General features: G+C 37.5%; 1 protein-coding gene across 2 annotated transcripts in view; it reads left to right on the forward strand.

Moving 5' to 3' along the window:
• Window positions 1–20,041, forward strand: part of LOC126382021 (uncharacterized) — a 59,293-nt gene extending 39,252 nt beyond the window's left edge. For both annotated transcript variants that reach the window (XM_050031707.1, XM_050031706.1), the window contains 9 exons: window positions 1,048–1,296; window positions 13,139–16,061; window positions 16,150–16,382; window positions 16,530–16,606; window positions 16,721–17,093; window positions 17,235–17,365; window positions 17,441–17,590; window positions 17,918–18,075; window positions 18,622–20,041. In XM_050031707.1, the coding sequence (XP_049887664.1) occupies window positions 1,221–1,296; window positions 13,139–16,061; window positions 16,150–16,382; window positions 16,530–16,606; window positions 16,721–17,093; window positions 17,235–17,365; window positions 17,441–17,590; window positions 17,918–18,075; window positions 18,622–18,757 (4,257 nt within the window). In that variant the 5' untranslated portion in view covers window positions 1,048–1,220 and the 3' untranslated portion in view covers window positions 18,758–20,041. The remainder of the gene's footprint in view (window positions 1–1,047; window positions 1,297–13,138; window positions 16,062–16,149; window positions 16,383–16,529; window positions 16,607–16,720; window positions 17,094–17,234; window positions 17,366–17,440; window positions 17,591–17,917; window positions 18,076–18,621) is intronic.
• Window positions 20,042–21,801: the final 1,760 nt, after the last annotated feature.

A 21,801-nucleotide genomic window follows, 5' to 3' on the forward strand; every position in this document is an offset into this window, starting at 1 on the left:
TATCGATACTGTTTGTTTGTACTTGTTCAACCAGATAACAAGGTCATTAAAACAAAACCATGTTTGAAACACTGTTGATTGATTGTTTTGTTGTTGCTGAAATAACAATACAATAAGCAAAATTCAAGCTCAAAAGTTAAATAGACTTAAGCTTTTAATGTTGAGGCACGTAATCTTATAAGTACATACCTATTAAGTACTCTTATTAGTATTATGTTATCATCTAACACATAAATACTGAAATATAAAAGATAATATACAGCTGCTTTAAACTTGTTCGAATCATCGTACACATTCGGTTTAAAAACATCCGTCAAACAACAAACCAATATTAATCTACATTCGTTTCGTACAGGCTGCGTTGATTAATTCCGATCCCGAATATGTGCATAGCAAACTAGCCCCAATATTGTCTACCTTGGATATGTCAGACAGAGTCATCTCCCCAAATACGTGGCTGTGACCCCCTCACCACCATATTGTGGTTGACTCGCATTACCTAAATAACACGTGGTCGCCGACATGTGTGCCTTTGAGACCGCTTTAATAAATATCTGACTACAAACAATAATTCCTAATTAATAGTACAGTAGTAGATACAGCTTCCAGCTATTGTATGTATAACAGTAATAAGAAGTAAAGATTCTAAATAAAAATAGACCGTGAAGATTATAGCGGGCAAAATCAAAAAGCACTATGTTTCTTTTTCCCGCTATAATTTAAAAGAGCTATTAATGAAAAGTTTTGAATATTACTTATCCTATATTATTATCTACATAGGTGTGTTTAGAAAAAAACGAAGCTATTTTGTTTTTTTTATTTTACATCCAGTTAATTTTATAGTCGGTTATTGTATAGGCTTATGTTAGGAGACTAAGTATTAATTAATTTATACAAGCATTCGTTAATTATAATTATCCCGTTAACTAAGGATTGTGGGTATTAGTGGGGAATATTTCCACTTAATCAGTCCTAACGAGATTACCATTGCGGGTTGTTATACGCACCGATTCTGTCTTAATTAACACGAATTTAATTTTGTTTCAGATGTGACTGTGCTGCCAAGATGGTGTAGACTTAATCGATGACTGTGCCAATTTCTCCTCAGCCAAATATGGCCTTCTCGACTGTTCGCGGGACTTTCCAAGAACTTTTATAAATTTCGCTCAGTAACGTTATAGACGTATCAATGGTTCGGTGAAAATTAATGAAATAAAAAAATGGGGCGGCGACGTTGGAGATTCGTGACGATCGCTGCGTTTTTGCTGTTCATGATAAAGGACACGCAATGTCAAGGTAAGAGCTTTATTCGCTTGCTCCTGTGCAACACTTTACTATTATCTCAATGGAATAGAACGCTGAAAAAAACAAACCTTTAAAAAAACCAACCTTTATTTTTAGATTACAATTTCCAGTGTTGGGGTTTCTTTTAAGTAACCAAGGTACTTGTAGTAGAAACCCCGCTGGAGGGTTCCAGTTTGATTAATTCTCGTCATTATTTCAATCAGTTCCACTTTATTATAATAATATATTTATGGAAAGCGTCTATCGTATTTCTCGATAATGATGTCAGGAATTTTATTATGGTGTTTAACAATGTTTTATTTTCTGACATAACTCTAGAAGTACCTAAGGTTTTGCCAATCTGAGGACTTACTTATTTCATTATTATTTTAATGATACACTGCTAGCTCAACTTTTCTTGTCTTCTCAAACGTCATTTCAAAATAATATGAAAGAATCTTTCACACACTTAAAGCATTAAAAACTAGAAAAAAACTAGACTTTAAAATGTACAAAAACAATCATCTCCATCGCTTCTTCTTCTTCTTCTTATCGTATGGGTTGTGAGGTGGAACACCAGCCTCATCAACCCTGGCGTCAGGGCTATGATTGAGCCGCTAAAGGCCCTTGACATGGCCCCATCGCTGAAAAACGAACTATAAGACTTCATTTTTACGGAACATGCACCTCCACCTTACTTAATATAGTAGACTACAGTAACATAAAATATTTATCGTTCTAATTATTCCGACCAAGTAGTTAATGCCATCTGCGGCTAATCTACAATAAGTCACGTCAAAAAAAGAACGTTCTAATAATATTTTTGTTATACAACTAGTTAGTTGTATAGTAGTTGTGCTACTAGTAGCATTGCGTGAGTTATCTAAACAGTAAGACAACAGGCAATAGGCACGCGGCTGCGGGGCATGCAAGTGTTATCGATTGCTATGCGGTTACACCGGTTGCGGTCCGAAGTCCGGGAAACTGAACAATACTTGTACAATCGGACAAGTAAACTATCTTTATAGAATGGTCAAGAGCCTCGCTTTTATATCATACGCCTTAAACAAAAAAACACTCCCCCCCTCTTCATTTAAGAGCTACGCACTTGTCGGTGGAGTAATCGCCTTCATTACTCCATAGATAGGGCGTGTAGAACGGTGGTTGCCCCACTCGTCTTCCGTTAAAGAACACTACTACTCTGAATATCGCAATTGGGATAATCAGGGTGCATCCATCACAAAACGAACTAAGAACCCACGCCTTTCAGTACTCTGTTAGAACCGCATCGCCGTCTATAATGATCGAGCCAACTATGTTAGTGAAAACTGCACTTAAAAGATAAATTAACACTTACAACGACAGAACATCTAATGACGTTCCGATTCCAAGGTGTCATACTATCTATTATGAACCATCAATGTCCCATGGTCTCTGCCCGTGAAATTATGTGTTATTCATGTATTATGATGTCTTTTTATGTACGCAAATAAATAAATAAATACAACGTTCAGTCCAATGGAGTGACAAACTAGAATAAAGCCTCCTTACTCTACACCGACGGTAGTTGGAGAGAAAATATAATTAAAAAAAAATTAAGAAAAAAAAATAGTTTATCCAGGCAGCAGCCCTAGTTGACTGAAGTATTTCCTTTATGTACGTGTATACAAGACGCACACATATACAAAACGCTTTCAGTACACTTCAATGAAGTTAGGATTCTTGTGTGATTGTACTAATGGATATACCAGTTTGTGATTCGAAATCTGGATTCCGGTGGATGGAGCCAACGCATTGCTTTAGTCCTTTTGTGTCTGCGTCGCGGGCTAGAACAGTTTATTTATTTTTACCCCTGGATTTTATTGGAAATTCTGAGAATACTGTAAGCAATACTTTTAAAACACATAAAATATGTAACATTCAGTTAATAGAATGATAATAAGTACAATTGTATCCACATTTGTAAAACGATTTTTGGTGACAATAAAGCGTCTCGAAATAGGACGTATTCCCTAAAATTATTATTACTCTATAATATAGTTATAATAATTATTCTGTTTAATAACTACGTCATAAACGCTTTGCCAACTAAACGGTTATTGTATTACTTACTTACTTGCTGACATTAAGCAACATTAATTATTTCCAATATTCCTACAGAATTTTAATTTTATTGTAGAAATAAACTCGGCAATCAAGTAATTTTAAAGAGTTACAATAGTGGCACCTAATATTAACGCTTAAAGCGTTTTTTTTCAGCTATCATAAACTTGTACTAATCGTAAAATATTAGCATGAAGTTTTACTTAAATACATAGTTTATTGGTCTAAAAATATGTAATTAGAACACTGATGCATTTGCTTTGTTGCATTTTAAAAAAAAAAATCTAAAGCATATGTAGATACTTACGTATTTTTTAGTTTCAAAATAACACAGCAAAGGAAGTTATAACACAAACCTATAAAATTCTTGATTATTTCTCCAGTTCCTAGTATCCCTTAATATGATTAATAGTAGTCGGCTCAATAATAATAATTAGGGAAAGTTTCCTTATCTATTATGCAGGGCGACTCATATTGGGTTAGCCAAACAAAGGTTAAGGCATCGTCAGAAATAATGAGATTACTTACTTATTAATCTACCATCAAACAATATAAGTCCACTGTATAAGACTACATATTAAACCCATCTATCTTGTATGTTGTTAGATGGGTAGTGTAGTGTAAGCGTAGATCGCTTATTATTATTTTTCAGCCATACGTTACTTTCTTCCCGCTAGTAAATATGCAAGACTCGAACCTTTAGCCACTCAACTTTCTGATGGCGAGTTACTTTGGTAACCCAACACCGAACTAAAACTTCACCTTCATCATTGACTTATTTCCTTATTTACCTAAACTTACAAGATTTCTCTCGAGTTTTCTTTAGAAGAATATTATTGATCTCTTATAAATGTAACTTATATACCTGCAAAATAAAAAGAACTGGTAATAATGGAGAGACATTTAGAATGCATAATATATTAATGTATTTAGGTTGCATGTATTTTGTGCATACAAATCTAGAATATAATAGTCTCCGTAACAATAATAATTAGAGAGAACTTTCCTAATCTATTATGCAGGCAAGCTCATATCGAGTTAGACAAACAAAAGACGACAGGACTTAGAGGTGGGAGGGTGCAAGCCAGTGGCGTATTGAGGTCAAATCCAAGGTCAGGGGACTCCTTAGCCAACTGTAAATGATATGTCCTAAGTACTAATTTCTAACCTTATGTTCTCTTGTATTGTAGGTATAGAGCATTGGATAGGTTGGTTCCTTCTTCCTTCAATGCTAGATCGGGAGTGAATAAAAAAAAAAGGAACGTGTTCAGCGACGTGGTATCACGTACAACCGACTGAGGAATTATGTCCAACATGATGAAAATGTATATTGGCTGATCAGCTGTCACAATACTTTTGATGACATTCCATCTTAGGACTTGGTATTTAAACTCGTAAGGCCGAGATTTCCAGACACAATAATTAACCAATGGGGTTTGGACTTTAAAAGGACATTCAGCCTTACGACTTTAAAATGGTTGCAAGATGCCTTGGGCGTGAGTTAACGTACTTAGTATATGTCGGGACCTATTAGGTCGCCCCAGACACTTCATACAAAAAATCTCGTTTTACACAGACACTACATAGTGACGTTATCGTATACGCGTGTGTGTGACGTCTGACGCCCATACCATTGAAGACTAAAGTAAAGACCAAGGGGCGTGAGACAAACCTAGCTCAGACGCCTGGGGCCTATTTAATAAAACGTACAATTGTAAATTACAATGACAATTTGATGTACATTGCGGAGTGTGTGATCACGAATATTTTGCAATTTCATATTAGCTACGTAATGAACATCAAATTGTCGTTGTAATTTACAATTGTAAGTTTGATTAAACAGGCCTCTGGTGAGAAGCGGAAAGTTGCCGTTGTATACGTAGTATTATTCCTTATTCTATGCTATGCTCACCGTCCGGGGGGCCTCAATTCCCTAGTACGTCTCTGGTGCCTGCCACCCACGTGTGGCGACTTGGCGCCTTGTTTATTATTCACAGGCTTAGTCGCGAATAGCCCAGCTTGCGGCAAGCCTTCGGATTGTCGTCTGTTGACTCCTAGTTGTCGTATTGCAGTCAAACGACTAAAAGGGTTTATTCAAAGGATAATTACTATTCAGTATTAGTTTTTCTGTGCTGGATGGCGAATCAAAAACAGAACGCGGTCTGCCCGGGATGTCGTAAGAAACGACAGAGGAATTGTTCTTAGTAATATTTATTTTTATTTTTGTAGTATATGCAATAAAACAAATAAAACACTAGAGAATGTTATTTTACATTAATTTTCTCTGAGCTGCTGCCGTAGACAATTTAGGTTCATTCGTTCTCTTACCTCTCTTAATTAGTTGACGTAACAGAATACTTTTAATCTAGGGCTTCAGAAATATGGAGGGAGTACAAATTAATAGCAAAATATTTATAACGTAGCTTTTAAGTAATACCACGAAGAAAGCTTACAAAAACTTTTCAATTAACTTCGAGAAAGAACGCTACTTATTGTGAATGAGGTGACGCATTTAACAAAACATCAAGTTAAGCCATACCAATTTACTTAATGCTCTCGGGTCTACAAGGATTAAGAAACACGCAAACGTGTATGTTCATGTTTGTGTGTCCTAGAGGACAAGACAGTTGTATCTTTAGGAAAGTTAGCTCCGCCAGAATGGAAGCCAAAACTTTGATCACATTTGGCTCTGATGAGGAAATTACGCTCACAATTTTAGTTAAACACTTTAGACTAGACAATTATAATAGAACACTGCTTCACGCCTATATCCCTGAAGAGGTAGCAGAGATTTATAGTATGTACACCCACTTCTCGTCATGTTTAAGTCCCATGCAACAGAGGGCATGCCTATTGCCAATAAACGGGCACCAATTCTGGAAACCACGTGACATCAATTATCATCTATGATTCAATCTCATAAAGTCGAATGCAGTGATTTTGAGCCCAAGGCTAGATTCCCGTGACTATAACCGAACAAGGCTGTCACGGATACAAGTATGCGTTAGATAGTTATATACATAACAAACAATATTACTACATTTGGCTCGACCGTTATAGACGGCGATACGGCTCCCCACCTATCACGCTGGCATAACACAAAGCTCGGTGAGATGTGGATACCTAGTTCAACCTGCGATGGATGTACATCTGACTACCCCAATTGGGATATAGTCGTGAGCTTATGTTATAATACTACACCGATACTTGCATCAGGTCGCTTGTCTCCGGCGTAATCAAATAAGCGCACCAGGGCTACCCTTAAAACACCCTCCCCTTCCCTACCCTTTTCTTACCAAGCCTTTAAAGCTAACATCGAGGTACCGTAAATGCCATCTTCGACAAATCTACTACAAGGTCACATTTCACGGTTTAGTCAAGTTTAACAAATTAGCCGAGCCGCGTTAGAGCTGTGGTAGCCCAGTTGGTAGAACGCTTGCCTCTAACTTTGAGGTCACAGGTTCGAATCCAGGACAGGCCTAAACCAATGATTGTCGTATTTCTTTTCAAATTCATGTTTGGGTCACAAATGATAATCACGTGCTCAGCTGTGAAGGAAAAACATTGTGAGGAAACTCACATTCGCGAGAAATGCATTTTCACTGGTTGGAAGACAGGCAGTCGCTTCTGTAAAAATCCGAACCTGTCAAATCTTCCGGATAGGTAAGCGGACCCTGTGAAAAACAGGATAATGCTAGGGAGATGATGAGTCAAGTTTAATAAACACATAAAGATTTTGAAGACTATTTAATTAGCTAAAGTTATAATATAATACAGAAGGCAGACCTATAACTTCCCAATGTTCATTAGGCGATGTAATATTATAGGTTTACTTTGGGCTTCGGCAATATACTGTGAATTAGGTGAGGTGGGCTGTGATATCGCGGCGGGTATGTCTTATTCAAACGTTTGGAGAGCGTACGTGAGGGCCCACCGTAATTACGGATGAAAGAGGATCGGACAGCCACGCCGGGACGGTTAGAAGCAAAACTGATGGCTTTCGCTTATAGAGCACTTTTTAGGTAAGTACATAAATTGGTACGAAAATTTTCTGAAACTGTAGGTAGGATTTTTATTAGCGAGTGCTAGCTATCGGTAAGAAAATGTAATACTATTAAAAGTCCAATTATGTAAATGATCCTCCGCCGATACGATAACAGAAAGTTCGTTTAGGTGTGGGTACTTAGTTCATCTTACGATGGATTTAACTCTGACTACCTCAATTTGGGTATAGTTGTAAACTTTATTAAGTTATCCTTCGCCCGCAGTGTCCTTATCCATGCCTTTGAGATATTCCTTCAAAAATACAATCCTTATTGTTTGAATTAGTCTAAAGAATATGAATATGTCTCAAGTGGTATAGATTCTAAGCTAGCTAAGTAACTATTATAAAGCATCTTGTCAGTATTGTGACTTATATCTAGAGTACTAACGAATTATTCCGTTCTAATACCAAATACTAATACCACTTGGTATTAGTTTATTTCCGAAATTATATTCCATTCCGATCGAGTACCACGTTTTTTAAAATAAACACACCACGCACACACGTTTTTTAGTGTAAATAGTGTTAATATGAGTCTCAAACGACAATAATGAATTAATTGATAATGTAACTTCGATCAACACAGTCTTGTACAATATAATGTTTATGTAAATATTGTTTGGCATGCAATGTTTACAACACCACTCCTTCAACAGAGTCGCTCTCATGTTTAATTTATATTTTTTACTTAAATTAGATACGTGCAAATGTATTACAAAAAACATCAAAGTTAATGCTAAATACGATTTTAATTGATTCTGGTTGATTGTAAACACGAGAAATCGTGGATAGTGTCTTATTATGTTCAAAATACTGTACAATCTTCGAACATTCATGCACCGCAGTAAAATGAATGTCAAACCTTTTGAATAAAGCCATGGTCCCTGTACAATTCACTAGAGTCACGAAATCAAATAGTCTTTTTGCAAAAATCTCATCTCAAGCAAAAAGTGGTAGCGGTCGGTGTGATGGATAACCACTGGAAGGTTAGTACCCTCGAGATTGAACGGTAAAAGGTAAAGAGTGATCCACTCGACTCGAAGGTGTGTACGTGATATAAATCTATTGAAGAGAAGTGAAAATAACAAGATTTTATATTTAACAGATTTTTGTAGGATATGAAGACAATTAGACTAACACAAAACTGATTGTTCTGCTTACTTCTAGTAGAAATTCCTTCCAGAAGACCGGGAAAGAGATAAACTTAAACTAGAGGGTGGACAGGTAGCAAGATAATTAAAAAAGACAGAAATAGAAAATACTTATAGATACAAGCAATACATACTTACGTGAACGTATATTTGTGTAGGTACGTAGGTATACAAATATAGATAAAATAATAAATAAATAAGATATCAATAACTCTTCGTTTGAAAATGTCAATGGCCGGGCTGTGGCTTACTGTAAGAGGGAGTGCATTCCACAATCTTACTACATAAATTAAATGGTGAAGGAATAACAATAAAAATCGGACTTGTGGAAATGAACAGAATTTGTTAGAATAGAAATGTCTTTGACGCATTGTACTTAAAAGTTGTTCACGCTAAAGTTTACCACAGCAGCATAGTCCAGGATAAATAAACTCGTAATATTTTTCCTCACATCTCTTTGTCAAGGGTGTCTCTTCTACATGACCGACCTACATACATAAGCGACCTACGTATTACAATGATACGACGAGATTTATTCTAACAAAAAGTCGGAATTTGTTTGCGATTTCCATTCTTGTTTTTCCTTTTAAATCCAGTGTCAGCCAAACACATTACAAGGGCGTTACATTAAATGAGATGAGAAGAAAAGCTGCTTATTTCCAAATACACAACAAGTTCGCCTAATCTACGCGGGGCAAAATCAAGGCCGTATTTCAGCACAGTGCAGGATTACGTGAAAAATGATTCGGCAAAAATGCTCTCACTCACGTATTTGGCCGATGTTTTTCGGTGGAAATGTTTTTCGCTTAACGACGCTTCAAAACAACCGGGTGGTATTACAAAGAGCTTTTAAGCCGCACTCACACATCAGGCGCAAGGCCGCCCTCCGCCCGCGCCCGGCTAATTACCTGCGATTTACGGCATCTGTTCTCAACCCCTAATATTAATTACAACTTATTGCTGGTCCCGGTTTTTTCAACACATGTTTGGAACTAAGCTCACGACCAGCTTGTTGCACGTGATTTAGGTGCTCTGCTACCATTGTGCCTAACTTCATTGTATTACTTTGTACGTTATCATCACCAGCCCATTAACGTCCCCACTGCTGGGGCACGGGCCTTCCCTATGAATGGATAGAGAGATCGGGTGCGGATTGGTGGTTATTAACGACTGCTAATGCAGCCGGGACCAACGACTTAACGTGCCTTCCGAAGCACGGAAAAGCTCGAGATGAAAACTTTTTTTTTTGTGGTCACCCTTCCTATGACCGGCCTCTGCGAAAGTTGCTTAACTTCAACAATCGCAGACCGAGCGCGTTTACCGCTGCGCCACCGAGCTCCTCAACTTTGTACGTACGTTTTATTATTTCTATTGGTTTATAAATATTTACTCTTAGGATTATGGATTTGCGACTTGCGAATTCAATAATATACATTTGCTTGCTTGACTAAACATACTAAAAACCATATTGTATTGTCAGTTATCGCCAAACACTCAGGCATTGTATTCGTCAGATTTTTTCGTTCGTATAAAATATCAATAACTGAAATTAACCGTGAAGAAGGCAAGGAAAACTAGCTAGGTTTATTTATTCCCGGGATCAACCGCGTCACATTGACACTGTGCGATGAAGCCAGAGCCCGGGGGAAATCTAACGCGGTCTTGAAGCCAACCCACTTAATCAGAAAAAATATACTCGGCCAAGGAAATAAAGTATCCAGCTTCATTCGTCAGAGCGGAAGAGGGGAAATAGAACACCTAAGAATGCGCATGGCAACCGTAAAAGGATTGAACAATGAGCGGTCTGTATTACTTATCCCAAGCTGCGTTTTCGTAGAGTGGATCGATACTGTGTAGGGCAATTTCGCCACGGTTTTTACATCTAAACAATTTAAATTAACTTATTTTCTTATCCCAAAAAGCTGACAATCAATCATCATTCATTCAGAATAATCCCCTACAGATTTCGTTTAGCCATTTACCAACGGTGTGACAGGTCGGGGGGAATCGAATAAACAATTTTGTCCACAAAATATTGCTCACGTAGTCTGTGCGCGTCTTTTTCTCCATTTTCCGTGACAAACCCGTTAGAAAGAAAATTAAACGTGTATGTTTCAAGGGGAGCGTTCGTTTTCATTTGCATCAGATTTTTCCGTAGCCAGTCTGATTGAGATTCAAATCCAGTGAAATATCGAATGGGGTTTGAAGACAAACAACGCAAAAACGTAAAGTATGCAATGTATGTAGCGAACTCACTTGTTTTTATATTGGCAATCTCATTCAAAGAATGAAAACAATCCATTCTTTTTTTATCAGACTGCGGGTGAACAAAAAGGAGAGTTATGTGTTTGACCGCTATGAATGTATGTATATGTGTGTGTTCGTATATGCGTCTGTTCCAACCTAACTTCTAAACCACCTGTCAGAACTTAACAAATGAGGTGTCTCTAAAGCGTTTTGGTTATCCGGTGGTCATAGGCTATGTGACGTCAGTTGACGTCACGCTAAGCTCAATGTGGCGCCCTCTAGAGGACATAAACTGAGGACGAAATAAAATTGTTATGGTGTGTTGGGTATCAAATGAAAGTGATTAATTTTCACATTTCGAATACGTACATATTATTACCTTTTTAATGGATAATAATTATAACTGGTCAGACATGTTCCAGATAGGTTTTGTCTCCAAACGTACGTTATCATAATAAATATGCCCTAAAATATAAGTTAAAAAAATAAACCCGTTTTCGGTAAAATCACGCTCTAAACACAGTATGAAACAAGAAAATAGGAATAAAATTCTTCTGAATAGTCATGTTTGGGAGATAGCCGTGGTCGAATGCCAATCTGTCTGGTATATGTAAAGTTAGCCCAAAACTCAATTATTTTTCAATCAAAATTCGGCGTAATATTGTGACAGTCTTCGAATAGGTACTTTAGAAATTTCTAACATGTATGTGTATTGATTTCCAATGATACTTGTGATACCCACACTCGAGCTCTGACGAGTCTGCCGCCATTTTTAATTAGGGACATGATCAGCAAGAAAGTAATTTCTTTGAGATTATCTCGTCTGATGATACGCAACCTCAAAAGAAGATTATTTCTTATTTCGATATTACTCATATCGAAATAAAAATCGCAAAAAGGGTTCTTGTGAAGTATCAGACAATCAGGCAATCTTTCGTGTTTTTGATGACAAATTTCATTAATTATCATATACCTACTGAACAATTATCATATACATAGCGAAATTAAAGCTTCCGTTAGGTATACTAAATGCCATAAATCGATTATGATGTGTATTCAACGACCTTTCGAAACTTAATACATAAACAACATGTATTAATATGTAATAAACGTGAAATTTCAGGAGATTTTTAATATAGAAAACACTTTCTTTGTATACAAATGATTTATAACTTTTTTAATATTCAAATGTTGGAGATAATATTAAATTCGCGGTAAGTAAATTATTCTCCGAACGCAAACCGTATTTCTACGAAGTTCATCAGGGTTGATAGTTAGAAATAGACATTATGTTTCACAGGAGAATTTACATACAAACAAAATAAAATGCGTTTCATTTCCAAAATGATGTATTCCACGAGAACTTATACCTATTTCCTAAAGTTGTAATTAATATTTCGCTAACAAAATCGTAGCTAAAAATATCTCAATAAAAATCTTTATCTTTTTATGTTTCCTAACGTAGGTAACATCATCATCTTCCTAGCATTGGCAAAATCATTGGTTTAGGTCTGTGCTGGACTTCGAACCGGCGACCTCTCAGCGTCGAGCGTTCCTCCAACTGGGCTACCGTAGGAAACATAGGCACACTATAAGTAATATCTTTCGGCCAAAAGATACTAACATACTTTTATAACGTCTAGGTAACTCTTTTTTAGTTTGATTAATTGGATTACTATACTAAACCTACCCATCCTTTGGATTACTTACTTATTAGATTAAATCGTAAGTCATTTCTTACCTTTGATGTCTTTATAAAGTGCACAAAGCTAGGGCCAAAATAGGATATTTTTGTGTAGTAACAGCATCTTTATAAAACGACAATAATCGATAATTGCAGCAAATATAAGTAACTTAGTTTTCAACACATAAAAAGCTGTGTGTAATGCAAAATTGACGTAACACGAAAACATGTGCATATAATTTTACACTAGAAACACTTCACGCTCTAAATGGCCGCGATTTAATTTTATGCAACGAGCTGTAATAGTCTATGCGAGGAATGTCTCTCTTTTTGCTCGTATGTATCAATGGATTCTTGTTTCCTCTTGCGAGAAACAGAAATCGCGGAAAATATTTGCACCTCACTTTGTAAGACCGAAATAAAATATTCACAACGCGGTCCTTCACCAATTCTGCATTCAACGGTAACATTCACTGCATTCTTTACATTTCCTGACGATTACCCAGCGGCAATGCAAAATGTTTTATTCTATTGCAATTTTAAATTCATTTGAATACTTACTTTGTTTTAGAATGAGCCGTATAAATTCCTTTGTTTGAGTTTTTTATTTTTGTATCTTTTCAGATGAAAACGACTTTTACTACACACCGGTGGAAAGAAGTTTTGCTCAAGTTCAACCACCCCTATTTCCAAACAGTCGCCCATCGACATACTTCGAGCACGGCGACAACTTCAGAGTGCCGGCACCCTCTCAACAACCTCTCTACAATGAGGGCCACGTGAGGTTCCCGAGCCCCAACTACAATCAAAACCCTTCACCGTTCCAGCTGCCAACAGGCAGGAGTCAAGCTGGAACACCGTACTACATAAATCAGCCAGAATTCAATGGCCCACAAAGACAAAGATTTAGGCCAGCTTTACCCTATAACTTCCAGATGGTACATCCAGCATCGACAAAGAGGCCTGATACGTCGCAAATTCATTCCGTTGCTTATCAGAATGATCCATCAAAGCCAGAAACTTTCTTAGGCCAAATTACTATTAATAACCCCGATATTGATTATTTACAAAACAATAGATTTAAAAATATACCATTCGATAGTAATAGCTTAAAAAGCAACGGGCAAAGTGGTCACATTGCACATGATGAGGATATTGATGATGACAATCAAGATATTTTCGATCATCACAGAGTTACCACCTACAATCCTAATAAACTTGTAAATAAACAAAGACTGAATATTAGACCGGGTAGCTCGCGATTAAATCATCATGATCCTCCGGCCACTGATGAAAAGACTTACTTCCAAAATACGCCAAATAGATTATCTGAAGGCAACAACAACATTAAACCACAAAAAACTAATCCAACTTCTACCGAAAATAAAGCTTTACTTGATTTGGAACCGCTACTGGAAGATGATATAAGCGATATAAGCTCCTTCAGAGAACTTATGAAGAATACAGAAGGATCATTCGACGTAGAAGTTGTGAAATCTAATGCCAGTAATAAGGCAGAATCCAGTGATGATAGTAAGCCTGACGCAAGTTCTATGAACACCGATAATTTACCAAAGACAGTTGTAGTTCAAACTACAACAAAGAAGTCAACTACAACAACGAGCACAACTTCAACAGCCGCACCTCAGTATGAAACCAATAACTCACAAGAAAACAACCACAGTGAGGAAGTAGAAGAAGTTGAAGAGTACGAATATTATGATGAGACAGAAAGTTCGGAAGTTCAACATACTACCCGTGCACCGGACTCAACGGAGCATGCACCGGATATTTATGATGAATACGATGCTACAGATGAACTAGAAAAACCTACGGAAGAACCAAAACGTAATATCACTAAATCATTCGATGTGTTAACAATGAAAACTGCCAATGCCAGCCAAGTGAAAGATGATAACTTCAAAGATTTTGTAGATAGCACTGTCATCGATCAAACAGAACAAGTAAGTGGCAATGAACCTACAACTAGTACATCCGATAGTGCTGATATCTCTATTTCTGACGAAGACGTGACTTCAATAGAAACTCCTTCTATTCTTGGCCAAGAAGTTGTATCTGTTGTCACTACCAAGAGTGTTGTTAATGGAACTATATCTATACCGGATGTTACATTTGCCCCTAGTACGACAAAATTAGGTGCTACGCCAGAATCTTCATCAGAACAAAATCAAGATAATGACACTTCTCTTCCTGTCACGACTGAAAACTGGCGCGTCGTTGCGTCAGTACAAACAAGCCGCAGTGTTTCTGGCGCCCGATTTTTACCTTTTCCAACTGTAGAACAGGATGAAAAGAAACAAGTTTTAGCAGACGACGAAACAGAAGAAGACGAAGAAACTGTAACCCGAGACCCCATGCATGAAACTAGTGAAATTATCAACAGTTCTTCATCTACAGAAAATATTAATGATAAATTAGATAGTATTCAGTCTGAATTATCTAGTGATGTGTTATCAGGATCTTTGAACAATGAGAACAAGAATATTGAACTAATCACTGAAACCACCACAGAGCAAAGTACTACAACATCTAGTACAACACCGACAACTACTACACAGGGTTCGTTAAATGTATTTACGTTAAAAAGTACCCAAACTCCATCAGTAACAGAAAAATCAGCACCAGATCCTCTTCCAGTTCTTATAAAGAAGTTTACTCCCCGTGTGACGACATCAACTACTCCAAAACCGAGAAAGAAGCCATCTCTGGTTACTGTCATGGATGAGTTGCCGGTGGGATTCCTGCCTCCAGGATACAAATCTAGGCTCTCATTCAAAGATAAACGTACCAGCACAACCACAACAACAACTACTACCACCACTACAACAACAACACCCGCTCCGACTTCGTCTACCGAGGAATCTGTTATAAACGGAACACAAGGACGATCTTCAGGAATTACTTCCAAAAATAGAGTCATACTCTTAGACGATAAATCTCTGCTACCAAAAGAATATAAACCTAAAGAGAGGGCACCAGAAGATTTGTTCAAGAAGTTCCAAAAAGACGACCTCAGCAAATTCTTGCCTCCTGGCTTCAAACCAACAGAAACAGAGGACCGTGAGACAAAGTCGAGCACAAAACCAAGTATTTTAGACAAGGTAGAAAAAGTTGATATATCTGCATTTTTACCCAAGGGTTTCAAACTGAACACATCTACTACAGAAAAACCTAAACTAGTACCGAAGTTACCATTAAATGCTGCACCAGTAGATATAACGGCATTCTTACCACCTGGGTTCAAACTTAATGATACGGGAAAGGATAGCAATGAAAACAGTGCTGAATTAGTTAACAAATTCAAAGTAGCTGACATCTCAAGCCTTTTACCACCAGGATTTAAATTAAATGACACCGAAGACGAGCCGGCTCCTCCTAGTTCTACTACAAAAGCTCCTGGTGGAATCAAACTAGTTTTCCCGTCGAGACCTGGAAACAAAGGTGCAAGGAAAACGACACCTAAACCAAGTACGGGTAACGGCCCTCCTCCCGTCACACCAAAAATACAGAAAGGTTGGCCTACGAGGTAAATAATGTGATGTTACTTCTACGATATTTTTCTGTTTTATATTTTAAATAAATAACACATTCTTACCAGTAAATAACATTTTCAGAGCATCGACAGAATTCACTGGTTGGCCATCATCTTCAACCACGCCTTTCTCGATAGAGAAGTATCTAAACAAGAGTGTGACAATACCTAGTGTCGAAACTGAAGTGAGCACAGAGGCCACAACACGCCGCACGACGACCACGACGACTACAACGACTATTCCACCACCGCCGACCACTCCTGGCATATGCAAACGGGAGTGTGACATCGCTGCTACTATCAAGATCGTTGCAGGCAAGTAGTTAAATAAGCAAAGCAAATGAAACTATTGTGTATAAATGTTGACTACTGAATATGTAATAAATTTAAATATGCAATTCTTTGGTTACCTACCTAATAAATTGCGTACTCTCATTAATCATGATCATTATTTGGTTGTAGGAGTCCATTGGGTACCAGAACTGCTGGATCATCACACAGAGGAATGGCAGAGGCTCGCTGCCGATGTGAAAGAGGAGGTAAAGACATTATTGTCACGTTTACTTTTAAAAGCGCTTATAATAAGTTTAATTTCTATTTTAATTTGCTTACTTGTAATCAAGTTTAAAACCAAATGCATATTTATTTTTCAGCTCAATTCCGTATATTCAAAATCGGATCTTTTAAAGAAATGGTATAAAGGCATCCGAATTGACGGGTTTAGTCAGGGATCTGTGCTTGTCGACTACTTCATCGAGTTGAATGATATCGAAGAAAAAGTCGACACACTGGAATTAAAGAAAATATTCCACAAATCTCTGCATGAAGCAAGACCCGGCTCTGTAGTTGAGACAATAACAGAGGCTCCTAATGAAGATTTTGATCCTGATGTAATGTTGGGTGATCAGCCTGACGAAGAAAGGATGAAGAAAAGTAATGAGAAAATGACAAAGACTATTGACAAGTCTGCTGGGAAACTGGAGATCGGGAAGTTTGTTATGGATCCTGCGTATACTGAATTTATAGGTATGTTGTTTATAAAATCACTTAAAATGTTTACTTAAATTGAAATAAACCATCTATCACGTTGTTCTAACAAAACCTCGGTGAAGTATATTAAGGATTATAATAATATGATTTGTATTATATTGTATTGTATTATTACAGTATTACCCAAGCGTGAGCAACCAACGGCAGTTGAACCGGAAGAAGAGTCCTTCTTGCCTCAATGGGGTATCGCAGTAATTGTCATAGCTATGGCGTCACTTTTGTTCGTCGTCATTTTCGGCGTCACTGTGGTATGTAACCTTTAGCTTTTAATAATTATAATTATAACGGGTGATCAGCAAATACTAATGTTGCAATTTCTTCAGCTGGTGAATCGTCAAAAAAGTGCCAAAGCCAAACAGCCGATACCGCTTAGTGAGGATATGCTTCGTGAGTTGGACAAGAGCCACATGGGGGGCTTTGAAGATATGCATCAGATGAAGGAAAGGGACCTACCCTATCTTCCCTCTGGAAAGGTACGTTGAAAAACTAGTCTGTAGAGAATAGTCTGAATTATATTTATCAACGTAAATTAGAAGCAAAATCTTTGGTACTTATGAACAATAAGGCAAAGATGCATGTCCAATCGTCCTATGTTCGAGCTAAAATCGAAAACCCCGGAATGGATATATTGTCATGATCTACATTTCTCTTAGAACACTGATAAGATAGGGAAAAAAATTACCCAGGTGATGAGAGATCGAGTCGCTAGTTTAAAATATGTTACTTATGTCTCTAACTTAGTCGGGTTGCTAATAATCATGGAAGTAATAGATAATAATAAGGTTATGTTTCTCTGACAGCGTATGTCAACTGCGTTCATCGAGCAACTGGCGTACCCGAACCCGGGTGACTCGTGGCGGTCGGAGTGGACCCCGCAGATGCAGAAGTATATGCAGCACTACACGCCCGACTCTGGCCGAGGCTCACAGATTTACGGCACATCTGGCAATGCTTACGGGTAAGTTTGAAAAAAGGAGTATGGTGGATTAAAAGAAAAATGATGTTCATTTCCTTATTCCCAAACTCAGTGCGAGACTGGAAGGAACTGCGAAAATACGTAAAATCGAAACTAAACACAATAAATGTGTTTATATTCGAATATTGAATTTGTAATTCAATTCGACCGAAAGATTCGTAAAATTAAATATATGCATGTGACCAATCGTTATTTTCATAGCTAGGAATATTGAAGTGAAAAAGCCACAAACAGAATAAAATTTTATGTAATGTTTATATTCCACATAATTTAATCAATGTTTACATAACATTAGATCGTTACAAGTTCCGATACACTGTGCTTTTATTTTCTGTTTAAACGACACGACAATAAGTTGTCATATAGATTGGGACAAAATATCATCACACAAAGGAGGACAACGAAAATACCTTAGGAAATTGCTGCTTGCACACGACTAAGGTTGACCGAAGTGAATGTGGCTGATATGACGCTAATGATTTGTTAGCATAGTGTTACGTTGTTGTTGACACATGGTTCTATCGGCAGGTACGGCGGCGGCGGCGGGTCGCAGTTGTACGGGCAGACGGGTGGCGGCTCCCAAGTGTATGGGTATACGGGAGAGTACCCCGTCCCTCGCTCCCACTACTCGCGCCGGCGCTCCGACTACGACAGCAACTTCTAAACTCTTCTAGAAACCTACAGACTTTCTTGACAATATATCTTCTCTAAATTAATAACCTCAAAAACCCTGAATACAAACAGTTCGTCCCATTGTTTCATCCACATCGTGTAGAATATCATTTTACCAGACATCAGTAACAGGTTGTGAAATATGATTTATCATAGCTAAAATTACTTTATCGGAGAATGTAAAAGTGAGTTTAAATTCGTGTTTCAGAATTTGTAAGAGTTTTACATATTGCATGATATTTTAGCAGCTTTTTAGTCCGGCCTATTTAGGACGTATACAGTGCAGTGCCAACCGACAGTTTGTTCATTGTCTAATAAGATTTGTAAGAAACGTAGTTCTTTGAAAGCCTGAGGAGAAAGTATCTGTTCTTTGTTTGCAATCGAACAGTTATGTGTACTCGTATTTATTATTGAAAGAAACATATACACACAAACGTGATGTCAGTGAAGTGAATCTGATTCACACAATTTTTCATCAGGCTTTTAAAATATGTAACTAATGTATCGTATGGTCTGCCAAAATATTAATTATTACGACTGATTGTGAGATGTAAATAAGTAGGATAAGAACTTACCAATATTGTAAATGGGGATTAGTAGTGGAGAATATGAAATAATATTTCTGTAGATAACTCTGCATACCTATATTTGCTCAGAACCTGTAGTGGAGTCAGAGGGCCGTGTGTGTGCGTGAAACGCCTCTTTGTGCCAAATGTTTGTGTCGATGTGTGTGTAAATAAACTTTTTTGTAGTAGCGTTAAATATAGTTTAGGTGGCGAATTGCCAATAGCAAGCCACCTCGATTGTATTGTGCGCCCCCGAGGACAATGAGATTGCAGCCGGGAAGAGTCCAAGATTTAGAGGACATCGCTTTGGGAGTCCGGGCTTCCGCTAACCCTCAGAGCCCGTACGATTGTCCGCGGTAGGAATACGTAATCCTCAAACGTTCATTCGTTATAGTAATATAGTCAATTTTATCATCAGAATATTCAACCAAGTAATGAGTACTTCCAATTCGAGTTTTTTGAACGCCCTTCAACAATTTGTAATATCTACGAAGATGAATTTATAAAACTCTAAATGTTTCCTCATTTAGTCTCGAATGTTCAATTCATTATAATGTTTAATGTAAATTTCTCAAATAACGAGATATTGTACCTACTTACCAACTAGTTTAGTGTATATGCATGGAAATTCGTGTATATAATAAAATTTTGTACATGTAGATTTTTAATTTAATTATTATTATATATTAGTTACAAATTAAACTGTTAAGATCCTGAATATAGATATATTATAACGTAACAATGTGTTTTATTTTAGCCCTGGAAAATAATGCATCAAAGTGAGAGTAGTACAGCAATGATCACCTACAATTCAATACTTGCCTAAACATTTTATTGTGCAAACTACACTTTATAATATAATCTTCTCTTATATCGTGTGGGTTGTGAGGTGAATAACCAACTTCATCAACCCTGGTGTCAGGGTTATTATTGAGCCGCCAAAGGCCCCTGACATGCCTCGTGTAACGACTACTTACTTACATCAGTAAGTAGTAACCGGGACGTTGGTCCCGGTTAAGCCGTTGGGCTTAACGTGCCTTCCGAAGCACGGAACATCTTATTTTTTGAACAATCAAGTGATCAGCCTGTAATGTCCTAACTAAACTAGGGATCACAAGGTGATTTTTGTGATATGTCCCCACCGGGATTTGAACCCGGGACCTCCGAATCCTGAGCCCAACGCTCAACCACTGGACCACATGGGTACAAAATCTGTCGTCAACTCGTGCTGATTTTTCTTGAGATGCTGAGCTAACTGGGATAATTAGTAGAGTAATGTTCAATCTTCTATCGTGTGAGTTGTAAGGTGGATGACCGACTGACCCTGATGTCAGGGCTACTAATGAGCCGCCAAAGTCTATAAGCTATTGAGTTACACTGAAATCGATGTTTGCGTGATATCGAATACTAGCCCGCACTCTTAAAAGGGCAAAAATCTAGATATATATCGAAAACCTGCACGATGTGGACACAAAACAAAAAAGTATGTGAAATATGCTATTCCGGAAACCCAAAACGTTACTCGAATATAGTTTGGCAGCTAAAAATTTCTGAAATACCTATTATTTCTAGGCATTTCAATGTAATCTTTAATAAAAACGAGACGATGTAAAACGTACATACATATATCCTACCTACCTAGCTAGACCGCTGTGCTCACTCGTATATAAAGCCGGCCGATTTATTCCGCACTGGGCCCGCATTAATATAAATTTCTCTCCGATATATGGAACCCGAGCGGTAGACTTATAGCCCTGGACAGGCGCCTCCCAATGGAATATCGCACGCTGCAATAAAAATTGCTGGCGAACGCCAACGGAAAGAGACATTCAAATCTAATATTTTCCATTCTCTTTCAACATAATTATGCAACGTAAACACACTCGTAAAAGGATGCTTGATCAAGTAATTTGTATGTTTGCACCATCTAGTGGTCACATTGTCATTGGTCCCCGCTCAGCAACCAATGTCGTTACGATAAAGTATACAGATAGGAAAAGGATTGTTGCCCTTACGGCGGGGTCGTATATGTAACTGTTAATATAATATATTGGGATTATGGTCCTTGGGGGGAAAAGGAAAAATGTTTTCTCGCAGCCCGCTATCTGTGATTGGTACAGAGTGCGGTTCACATAACGCATAATGTCTTGGTGTTTCCTTCCATGCATTATGTATGCGGTATGACACAGGTAGTTTCAGTAATAACATAGAATAGATAGTACGAAAAAAATGTGATGGTAGATTGGAGATAGTAACCACATTACAGTTTGATATATTGGTCGAAGTAAATTAGGTACCTAACATAAAAAGCAAGATAGAAAAGGCGCAAAGAGAAATAAAGAAGAAAACCATCAATATAATAAATAGCTAATGACGTGGAAAATGTGTTGATGTAGATGTTTAGAATAAGGAAAGGATACGAAAATAATATAGTGTATTTATGTAGCGTAGAGCACCCAACTAGATGAAG

The sequence above is a fragment of the Pectinophora gossypiella genome, chromosome 3, assembly GCF_024362695.1.
Source record: "Pectinophora gossypiella chromosome 3, ilPecGoss1.1, whole genome shotgun sequence".
Classification (NCBI taxonomy): Eukaryota; Metazoa; Arthropoda; class Insecta; order Lepidoptera; family Gelechiidae; genus Pectinophora; species Pectinophora gossypiella.